General features: G+C 50.6%; 1 protein-coding gene across 1 annotated transcript; it reads right to left on the minus strand.

The window, feature by feature from the left end:
- Nucleotides 1–438: 438 nt before the first annotated feature.
- LOC112974101 lies at nt 439–8,224 on the minus strand. The gene is made up of 6 exons (XM_026082716.1): nt 8,166–8,224; nt 5,501–5,691; nt 4,987–5,410; nt 3,225–3,651; nt 2,045–2,210; nt 439–1,743 (listed from the first exon to the last, which is right to left on the minus strand). Exons 1-6 carry the CDS (start codon nt 8,222–8,224, stop codon nt 1,730–1,732), a joined length of 1,281 nt encoding a protein of 426 aa, XP_025938501.1. The 3' UTR covers nt 439–1,729.
- Between the last annotated feature and the right edge of the window lie 2,870 nt (nt 8,225–11,094).

Raw genomic sequence — 11,094 nt, forward strand, 5'->3', positions numbered from 1 at the left:
GTCGTGGAGCTGTCTCCTTATCGCCCTTCATGGTCCAAGCTAATATAACCCATAAAAAAGCAGCATCTTGTTATCTTAAACACCCAAGTGAAAAGAAAGGTTGGGGGGAGGGAAAGCTAAACATACTGCCAAGATATATTTAAGATTTGTAACAATAAGGCACTTAAAAACTGAAGTCTAACAGAGTAGTTCCCACTCTCTTTTAAAATTCCCGTGGATTTTCCTTTTTTATGATATTCCTGCAGCAATTGCAATTCAAATGCTACAGAAATGTGCAAACTTGTGCACAAGCTGCACTAACAAAATGAGCCAGCTAACAATTAATTAGTGAAGTGCTCTGCTTTAGAGAGAGAGAGAAAAATGCAAACTTCAACCCAAACAGGGTCTTAAGAAAATACTTTGATATTGCATTGATTTTAATTAGCAAAAACATTTCTTTCTTCTTTTTAATAAACTACTGCTAACTTGACAATTTCCTTGTAGCAAAGTGACAAGCATGATCCTGAATCGTTAACTCCTCTGTGAGGACTCTGGCGCTGAGCTCATTAAAGCGTGCTGAATCCCGAGCTCGGAGGCTGCTCTCCCGTCCGGCACGTCACGACCGGAGACCATTAACACCCCTGCGACGGCTGCTCTGCAGCCCCGGGAAAGGTGGTGTGACCGCGCCGCTGAGCGCGCCCCGTCCCCGAAACGGGCCCTCCGTGCCGCTCCAGCTCCCCGTTTGAGCGGATGGCGACATCGCCACGGCATGCCACGGCGTCTTGCCGAACTGGAAGGGAGCACCCGAATCCTGCTTGCCCCGCTCCCCGTGCTTTCGTGCACCCGTCGCTTTTCCCAGCCGTCTGCACGCTGCGGGCTCGCCGGCGAGCTCCCGTGCCGGGAGGACGCCCCTCGCTCAGCTCATGGCGCCGCCGGGGCCGGGGACCGGTAATGGGCTGCGCCGCTCCTGGAGAAGATCAGCCCGAGGCCGGAGGGAGAGACTTTGCAGACAAGTGCATTGGCAGAGCCGCGAGCGCTGTGCAGGCAGCCAGAGCCTCCCCCCAGACTGCCTTTGCGCGAGCTAACAAAACTGTCTGCGGCGCGAGAACACAGCGAGCTCGTTACGAGACACTTCATCAGCCTCGCTGGCAAGGCAGCAGGAGAGCGCGAAGCTGCGCCTCCTCCTTGCCAGGACCTGTCAGCTCCCCTGCAAACGACACCTGGCCGCTCGGAGCCCGGCCAGGCAACAGCACGGATCCTCGCAACACCCCAAAGCTACAGCCTGGGAAACATGTGGCATCGATCATCGGAGGGAGCCCGACCAAGAGGCCGCCGAGCCCAGCCGCTCGAGGGCCCCGGCGCGCGGCAGCCGAGGGGTTGACGCGCTCCCGCGCTGGGGAATAGCACCGCAGCCGCTTAATTAGAGCGTTCAGATTGCACGGGGTTGCAAAGTAGCTAATTTCTCAACTTGAAAAACAGAATTAATATTTGCCAGGGAGGAGTATTAGAAGCAGCAGGGGCCATCAACAGGCTTGATGGGTCTCTGCAGGCTGGTGAGGGCTCGAGAGGTCTCTGCGGTAATTGCCAGCCGTCTTTAACGTTTTGTTCTGCAGCTTATGAACTTGCTCCAGTTCATTTTGGGGATAAAAGCTAGCGATCCAAACCCCAGCTGGATCTCTGCCTTCGGGGGTGAGGGGCTGCTGGCCCAGCAGGTTTTTCAGAGCAGCGCTACGGCATTTCAAAGCGTTTCCTAACTTGCACAGCCTGGAAAGGATCAAACCGGCAGCTGCTGGAAGCGAGCGGGGCTCCGACGGGGCCGGTGCTCCCCTGCCATCCTGCAGCCCCTGCCACCTGGCTCTCCTTGATCTCAAGCATCCGCCTCGTCCCTAAGGCCTTGCTTGTCCCCTGCTTTCTGCTTTTCTTCTCTTTTTCCCCATATTTAATCCCATGCCAAATTCTTCCCTGTCCTCTTAAAATTCTGCAAGTCTCTTATTACTATTTTTTTTTTAAACTTGGCTGCATAATTCTGCAGCATTTCGAATCCCTCCGTGTTTAATCTTCATACCTTGTGCCACCACCATGTTGCAATCATTTAAACATGAGTTCTTCGCATACTGTGCCTGCTGGACACAAGTTTTTGCGTGCTCCCTAGGAAGGAGCTCATCCGCTGTTATCCCGTGCGCTGCGGTGAATGCGAATGGCCGTCGCTCCAAGAACAGGCAGCAGCTCCGCTAAGGGGAACAGGTGGATAAAAGGCCGTTAGCAGCTTTGCTTTGAGTTTGGTGCCGGCTGATGTTTGGTTCCCCGCAAACCCAGCTGAGCAAACCCCGGCTCCTTCCTCGCGCCCTGGCTTCATGGGCCTTCGCTGGCGGCCAGCGCTCTGCATCCCGCGAATATCCAGGTGGACGTGCGCGTTCCCTGTGCCCAGCCTGGCTGAACCGCCTAGCACTGAAAATAGCAACGGTTCGACCAGCAAGAGCAGCGGGGTGCACGCAGGCAGGAGAGGGCACCGAGCTGCGACGGAGCCAGCACCTGGGCATCAGCACCGGGTTCAAAGTGCCCCGGGACCTTGGCGTGACGCCGGGGCTGCGGCAGATGCCTCTGCCACCGTCCCTGCAGCCCTACGGGGCAGTGTGCCGCCTGTCCCCGCGCCGCCCTGGGCCTTCGCGGTCCCCCAGGGCCCCTGGAGCGCCGGGATGCTCGCCGGCCCGGCACCGCTCAGTGCCTCCCGCGGCTCCAGCTGCCCCGGGGCAAGAGCAGGCGACGCGGGGAGCAACGTGTGCGGGGCCGGTGAGGACGGCTGGTCCGCTCTCCGCAGCGCCGGGCTCTTGAATTCCCTGCTCCGGCCCTTGGCCCCAGCCCAGCAACCCCCTTTAAACTCTGCAGTCGATTAAAGGCTCCGAGCGCACCGGCGGCGCTTGGCGCTGCGACAGCCTGAGGTCCCCAGCTTCACATTAGCGGAAAAATCTCAGTTAACTGGGGCTTAAAGCGGAAACCAGACGATTCCTGCCGGGGTGACCTTGTCCGGGTGTGGGAACACACCCGCCGGGGCACGAGGTGCAGATTCACACCTCGGTGCCAGGTGGGATCTTTAACCGCAGAGGGTCTGGAGCAAACGCTCCTCTTCTTCCCAGGGAACAGCGGATTCGAGGGTTTCTTCCATGTCTGGAGCTGCCCGGAAGCCGGCTGGTCATTGTGCCTCCCCGACGAGCCCCTCGCAGCAAGGGGGTCCCCTGTCTCCTTACCCGGGCGGCAGCGAGCACCGATCCTGCTCCCGGCACCTGGCACGGCTCCGGAGCCGCATTCCTGGGGCTGGATCGCATCCGGCACATGGCAGCATCAGGGAGGGATCCAAATCTGTCAAACCAGAAGCCGCATCGACTACAAACGCAGGCTTGGAGCCAGTGGTGGCCACGGAAGGGAGGACGGCAGCCGCTCCTTCGGGAAGACGCAGATAATAACATCACGAGCAAATAACGTCCGTCGGAGCGAAGCAGCGATACCTCCGCGCGGCCCAGCTGTGGCTCCGCCGAGACGAACGGCGTCCGCGTGCCCAGGCTGCGGCGGCGATCCTCGGGCTGGATTTCCACCTTCGGACCCGGAGCGACAGCAGCGCAAATGGCCAGGGAGAGGAGAATACGCACCGTGGCTCCACGCACCGTCACCACGACCCTGCAAAAAGGCAAAATGAGGTGGAAAGGGCCAGGAAAAAATCTCCCGGCCAAGCAAAGCCCAGCTGAGAGGCTGCAGGGGTCGGCTTGCCGGCACCCGGTGCTCCGCTAGCCCCCTCCTAGGAAGGGTTAACCGGATTTCTTTGGAGAGGAGATTTCAAACCCGCAACTCATTGGGGATGAGCCAGACAGTTCTTTCTCCATTCTCCTTTATCTCATAATAAATAGATCAAAGTGATCTATTTATCCAGCACGAAGTCCGGATTGAATAAAAGCTGTCTGGCTTTGGACCACAGAGACCCATTGAAGCAAGCCTTGAAAAACAGATTTTTTTTCCTTGTGTTTCCTGCCGAAGCCCAAACAGCCTACGAACTAAATGGAGATTTTTATTAAACTTGGCTTTCCTACGCAAACATGCCCCAGTGGAGAGGAAGACAGATAGGCTGGGTGCTGCAATATTTCCAAATGACGCATGCCATAAATACGCTCTCATGTACAGCTCGCTCAGACTTTCAATCCAGCTTCCGCTATAAAGCAACTTCCCAGCTCACGGCAAGCGATTGCACCCAGCGAGGACAGCCGGGCTCGCGGCAGAGCGCCGGCAGCTCTTGCTCTGCTCCCGTTCTCCCGTGCGTCCAAACCAAGTCTCCACACTGCGTTCCCGAGCTGGCTGGGGACAGACCATCCGTGTCGGACCTCGGCTGCTCGTGCGGGAAAGCAGCACGAGCCCGTGGCCAGGACCTTTCGCCCGCTTGAATTTTGCCCCCCCCGGAGCAGTCGTGGCGGCAGAGGAAGCAAACCCAGGCAAAGCTGATGACAAGAAGGCAAGAGGGAGCATCCCACCCCGGGACCGGACCACCAAAACCTGCGGCGCTTGGAAAAGTTTCAGCTTTCCCCGTTCTTTGGGGGTTTCAGAAATGAAGCAGACATTTAATTGTGTCACCAGACTAGGCGGCCGTCATTTATAGACAAAAAAGTCGTAAGTGGCCTTGACACGAAAATGGAGTCAATTAACCTGCAGAGAGAAGTCAGGGAAGCAGGCTAATGGAAAAGACGGTTATGTAACTTGTCCTCGACGCGGCCTGGCTTTTCTCAGCGTCGACAGCTTGCCCTAGCAAAGGGCAGGGGACCGGCGGCGTCTGCGCGTGGCGGGCTGGAAGCGGCGAGAGCCAGGCGGCCTTGCACGCAGCGCACGCAGGGCTCGCGGGAGCGCCGCTCCTGCCCCTGCCGCGCGCGCGCTCCGCACCTCCAGCGGCCTTGAAGTATTTATTTGCAAACTCCTTTTCCCCCCCTCCGAGTCTGATTCCTGACCCGCTTTGGGAAGCGAGACCCTTACCGCCCACACAGCTTGCGTCTCCTACGTGGAGCGGCTGGAGCGGTCCGCCTCGGCTCCCGCCGCGTTTCGCTGGGTTCCGGGCGCTGTCGCTGGCGGGGTGCGCGCGCGTGTGCACGCTGCCCCCGGCTGCGCCGAGCCTGCCCGCTGGCTAAGTGAACCGGCAGCAAAAGGGCTCCCCTCCCTCGTCTCGGCACTGAACAGCTCGGTACACTGGTCTCGACTCGGCCGTCGGCGCTGGCATCCTCCGCGTTGCAGCAGGGGCTGAGGCTGGTGTCGGCTCTGGGCAACGAGGGCTGATTTCTGCTTCGCTTTCCGCTTCGCTTTCCGCTTCGCTTTCCGCACCAACGCCGCTGGGTGCCAGGCCAGGGTCCAGGCGAGCGGCGGCCGGAGCAGCTCTCCGGGAGCGAGCGGCATCGCGAGCCAGCTTGGGAGGTAAAAGCTCCCTTTTACAGCAAAGCCGCCGGCACGCGGATGGCGACCGAGGACCCAACGCGCCGCTGAACCGTTTTCTTACCTCTAAATCTACTCAATGTTACCGAAGTGACAAACAAACTCTGGGTTTCAGCAAGGAGCTGCTTGCTCACGTGGAATTGAAACCGAGCTCGGCTGCAATCGCTCGCGGCCGGAGGGGCCTTGCACGGCCTCCGGCGGGCGGCGCGGCCGGGGGATCGGGCGGCGCGGCGCCCAGCTGGGGGATCCAGGACTCTGCCCAAGGGCGATTACGGCTGTATCGCTGCCCTGGGACATGCAAAACCGCCTCCGACACAAAGGCTGAAAGAGAAAAATTAATACACGCGTCACCGCGCTACAAAAGCTGCAGTCCTCTGAATGAGACTCCATTTCTTCTTCGTGGTTATCTTCCAAGGCACAGCTCTGGTCTCCTCGCTAATCACATCACAGACGGGGTCAGAAGGGAAGCAGGGAAAAACACAAACCAAACGTATCACGTGTGTCTCAGAGCGTCTAAGGCACAAGAGAAACCCAAAGGCAGCGTCTGGAAAGTTTTACTTTTATTTTTCTAAAATACAAATTTCTTTCTTGTGTTAGTAACTGTAATATGATAGGCCTAATGCATCCAATAAAAAGGAAGCACTGGCTACAGAATTCAAAATACTGAAGGTATTTTCTGGAAAGAAATTTATTCTGTTGTTCTACACTTTAGATATAACATTGAATCAAATTCATTAGTTATTATTTTTACATCAGAACCTTTAAAGATTGGGACTAATAAACTGGAACTTGAAAAGTTTTTAAAGTAAACTCCTATTAATGTGTAGATATGGATCCATAAAAAACATAACCAAGAATTTTATACACTTTATTAAAAGATCAAAAAATAAACAATAACAATATAGAAGTAACATACTAAAATGAGTAGCATTATGCACATTTCTAAAGCACGTACAAGCACTACAGCAATATAACGTGGCAAAAAGAAAAAGAAATTCAAAGCGTACACCCTGTTGGTAGCAGTTGAGGGAATGAACTATTATGTTATGGAACTGAAATATTGCATTAGCCTATGCCTGTCTGGATCTGATGATATTTTAATTTCTTACAATTCCACAGGGCTAACTGTAATCTTTTGTATATATTCTAAACTATATCATTAAATTGATATCTAATGTTTCCCTTACTTTGTTTTACCAGAAATGTCTATGAAAAGAAGAATGTGTTTCAAATATCTACTTTACACAGTACAGTATTAATGTTTTTATATATTTAAATTAATAATTGACAATTTAGAACATTCTTTTTTGATTTTAGTGATTGCCTAAAATACAATTCTCTATTTATAAAAAAAAAATAGTGATCTATCGTCAGGTGAAATAATAATGGGTGTGGGGATTTTTGTTTCATTTTCATGATTTAAAATGAAAATATAATTAAAACAAAGCTAATTGGAAAGAAAAAAAGAATCCCATAATCCAATCTAAGAATGGTCTTATCATCCCCTCATCTGCTAGGATACAAAAGCCATGGCAACAAAATCATTTGGCTTCCACCACTATCAAATAGCATCTGTGTACAGTAATAAAGAACTGGAACCTTGTAATTCGGTGTCAGGTAATTCTCTCTGTTGTGTGTTTGGAAAAATAACTTCATTTTATTTAATAGTTGTGTTATTTTTGCATGTTTAAGTATCTCATTTGAGAGGCATATAGAGTTATTTTTGATGATAGAGGATGACAGTAAAGATCACTAGCAAAGATTTTAGCCGTGGTGTCATGAACGTACTCGTATCCCAATGCAAAGAAGTTTTACCAGCTACGATTCATCTCACATAGTGCAAAATATTTTTCTCTTGTAATCCTACAGATGAGAATGAGTTTGATTATGAAAAATGATTACAGCAAATGAAAGCCTTAACAGCACGGTGGCTAGAACTAGCTAATTATTTAATATTGAATATCATTCTAATGCCCAAGAAAGAGGCAACATCTGTTTTTTTTCCCTCTGCTTTAACGACCAAAGGATGAATCGTCCTTTAGGTGGATCCAAGCAGCCCCAGTGAGAGCACGGGGACAGCCGGACGCTACGGCTCTGATTCAGCGGCCCCCCAATTTTTGCCCCGCAGGGAAACCCTTGCTGGGTGGGGGCGCTCGCTGGTGTTGCGAAGAGTCAGGGATCCCTGGGACACCAGCAGCAGCGGCCGAAGGGACCTCGCACTCTGCGGTGGCCCAACGACCCCCGTCCCTGGAGCGGGCAGGAAGGGAAGACAGCGCCAGCGGGCGCCACCACCCCCCAGTGCTGCTCTGGGGGGTTCAGCTCAACGCCTGGAGGGTTTGGGACCAGCCTGGCGGCAAAACTAGCCATCTTTTTTGAAGCAAATCTGGTGGCTTGGGTTTTGCAAAAAACTACTCATTCCAATCAAAGATAAATAGGTCAACACAGGCCCTTTAGCTTCTCCAAAATCCACGCAGCCATGCAGAGCCCTGGCAGCACAACCAGCAGCAAAAGGGGGAAGGGAATCCAGAGAGCCTCGGGACCCGGGGCCGCTGGGAACCAGCAGTCTGCTGCAAGGGAAGGACGTTTTACATCACTAATCTGTTTTCTCTGTTACTGTTAACGTATCATTTGGGAAAGCAATGTGCTTGCGGCGCACAAGAGCACTACCAGCCCTGTGCACGACAGCATCTCCCAGTGCAGAGAGGGCGCAGGGCCTTGCTCAGCATTGCGAGCACTCGGCCATGGGTTGTTTCACGCTACGCAAGGGGCACCCTCGCACCACCTCCATGCGGCCTGCCAGATGGACAGGGAACGTGCAGCTGGGTCCTCCTGGAAACATCAGTTCTCACTGTTAAACCATGATTGACCGCAGCGAGAGAGAAAACAGAGCCACATAACCCTCAGCCAGCCCCAGAAGATGCTTGACAAGCACTGTTCTTATGGACTCCAGCTGCTGCCAGCTGTGCTGCAGGCTGGGAGGGCACAGCTGCACACTCTTTTGATGACAGCCAATAGGAGAAAAACAGGTTCTTCCCTCAAAGTAAGTCAGAGTGACAGGAAACCACCAGCTCAGCTGTGCACACATCTTAGGCAGAGAGCAGAAAGGGCAGACACCAAACACCCCAGCCCCCTGCTCCGAGATCGGCCACCACTCTCCCATGTGCACCCACTCTGCTTCCACACCCTGACTGCTCCAGAAGAGCTGGAAATGCTCAGGCCACAGCTGGAACTGTAGGAAATTTGAGAAGGTTGTGAAAGAGACTGTAATGCTGAACACCTAGCGGGCTTCTCCATCTTTCCTTCCAGCAAGCAACCTAGGAGCGTCCTCCTCATCCTCCGAGGCCAGCTGGAGATCCAGCTCACTCTTGGAGGAGGAGGAGCAGCAGCAGCGTTGCCTCAAGGCAAGGAAGGGCAGGCTTGCCCCTTGCTCTCCTGCCTGTGTCAACCCCAAGCAGAAGCCCCAACTTGGCCATGATCAGCCTTCACTGCCGAGCCCCCAAATCCAACCAACAGCTTCACCTGAGCAGGCAACACAACCCAGCACCGCCGCATGAGCAAAACCTCCCGCTCTTTCAAACAGGCGTCAAGGCTGTCACCTTTACAGCAGGAGATAACTACCCCGAGACAGTCTGAAACAACTCCCGTCCTTCCATTGCTCATCGGTCACTTGAGTTTGGTTAGCCTGCCCCGAAAGGGCGAAAGAAAAAAAAAAAAAAAAAAGCCTGAGCAAGTGGCAACAGCTCAATTTCCCTCTGAAATTTAAAACGCTTGCTGCAATGACAATCATCTCTAACAGATAAACACTTTCAGCTAGAAATAGGATTAGGTGTTAGGAAAAATGTGCGTATACCACCAGTGACATCTTGGTCCTAACAGGATTCACAGAGAACACAACTTATCAAAAACATGACCTAGGGGGTGTTTAGAAATGTAGGCTGATTAAAAAAAACGTAATTCAAATCTTTGCTAGTGACCTTACTAATTAATTAAGCACTGTTTCCCATTTCTCCGTGCTGCAGGTTGGAGCTGACCTGTTATCAGTCTGCTGTATAATAAGCTATGGCAAACTACAAAGCTTTTACAACAGCAAAGCAACATCATGCTTTCAGATAAGTTTTATAGCAAAAAACTCCTCCTTTTCAAAGCCTTAGTAATACCTATCTCTTTTACAAACTTTTCCTGTATTATTACAGACTTTTTATATTCAAAATAAGTTCCAAGGATTTCTTTCGTGGACTATGTACATAAGTGCAAAAAAGGTGTGTCTCACACATTCGTACACTAACTGAATCAGTTTAACTGCAGCATATTTGTATCTTCAACACTGTTAAGGGGTCATTCCACAATATTTTTTTCTTATGTACAGTTTTTGCTAATATAAATTAGTATTAAAATAGTTATATGTTTAATTATTTAGCCCTGATCGTAACATAATCACGTGAGTGTTCAATTTCAGGAAAAAACAAAAAATTGCAAGCAGAGCTACAGTACTGAAACAGATTAATTCTGAATTCCCACAATGCGAATGGACATGAAATGAAAGAAAGACCAGTCACTATGTCGTAAATACAGGCTGCCGTGTTTTCAAAGTTAAAATACTGTGGAATAACCCTTGCCACACAACAATTTCTACAAGCTATAAAACCTGACTCTAAATCCATGTGTTGTAAACTTCTTGACTGAAAAAGTGACGTAAAGACACAAATTCAGCGTTCACATGGGACTTTGGGATTTTAAAAATATTCAATCATATCTTTATCTGACAGTATCGAACTGTACCTTTAACAAGCTCATACTGTTACACATCACTTTTAATTTACATGTGAAAATTTCACAAATAATGTATACAAAGGTAGCCATGTTGTAGTTTTGTTGCCATAGCAACAACAACTTAATATAATTAGTTAACAATGAATCTATCATTGTAGGAGTTACATACAAAGTTAATTTTGTTCTTAAACTGTAAACTATACAAACTAGTTATGGACTGTATTCTATACCTTACCATGCTTCAGTGTTGGTTTAGAATATAACTAAATGGGTTGAGTACATGTATTAAAAATTTTAAACTTTCTCTAACTCTCCTTCAAAATTAAATTCATTAGTTACTAAAGATATCAAAAAAGCAATAATGAAGACCTTAAAAACTAATGGTAAAGAAATGAAAATATACGACATGAATTAATGCGTTGTAGCCTAGTAACAATGTGTTGTAGCTATATTTACATTTGGATTAGGCTATCAACTATTTTTTTTTTTTAAAGTTATTACAGTCTTTAACATACAGTATATACTCTAAGGCCTTCAACAGGCACATGGTAAAATCAGGTCAATATCAAACTAAATCCATTCAACAGGAATGGGAAATTAGATTTTCCTCATAAATTTCACCTTTTTCAATTTTCATGTATGTGAAATGTACAAGGGATAAAAAAAAGACGAGGACTCCAGTTTCTCAGCGGTTCGGTGTACTACGCATCCTAGAACTACTCTACGGCATTAGCAAGGAGTCGGTACGGTGGAGCACACGTCCCGTCGGACACGCGCGCCTCCCGATCCGCCCGGGCGCACCTGCGAGAGACGCGGACCCGCGGCGGCGGTGGCGGCGGCGCTCCCGCTTTGCGCAGCTCCGGTCGCTCTGGCGGGACTCGAGCTGCG

The sequence above is a fragment of the Apteryx rowi genome, unplaced genomic scaffold (genome assembly GCF_003343035.1).
Source record: "Apteryx rowi isolate R43461 unplaced genomic scaffold, aptRow1 scaffold_59, whole genome shotgun sequence".
NCBI lineage: Eukaryota > Metazoa > Chordata > Aves > Apterygiformes > Apterygidae > Apteryx > Apteryx rowi.

Excerpts from the sequence above, each read along its gene's own strand:
- LOC112974101 (XM_026082716.1), bottom strand. The coding sequence starts at position 8,224 with ATGGAGGTGGTGCGAGGGTGCCCCTTGCGTAGCGTGAAACAACCCATG. Across the intron at positions 5,411-5,500 it reads AACATTGAGTAGATTTAGAG|CTGGCTCGCGATGCCGCTCG; the intron begins GTAAGAAAACGG and ends TTACCTCCCAAG. Across the intron at positions 2,211-3,224 it reads CGGTGCTCGCTGCCGCCCGG|CGGAGCTGCTGCCTGTTCTT; the intron begins GTAAGGAGACAG and ends TGTTCCCCTTAG.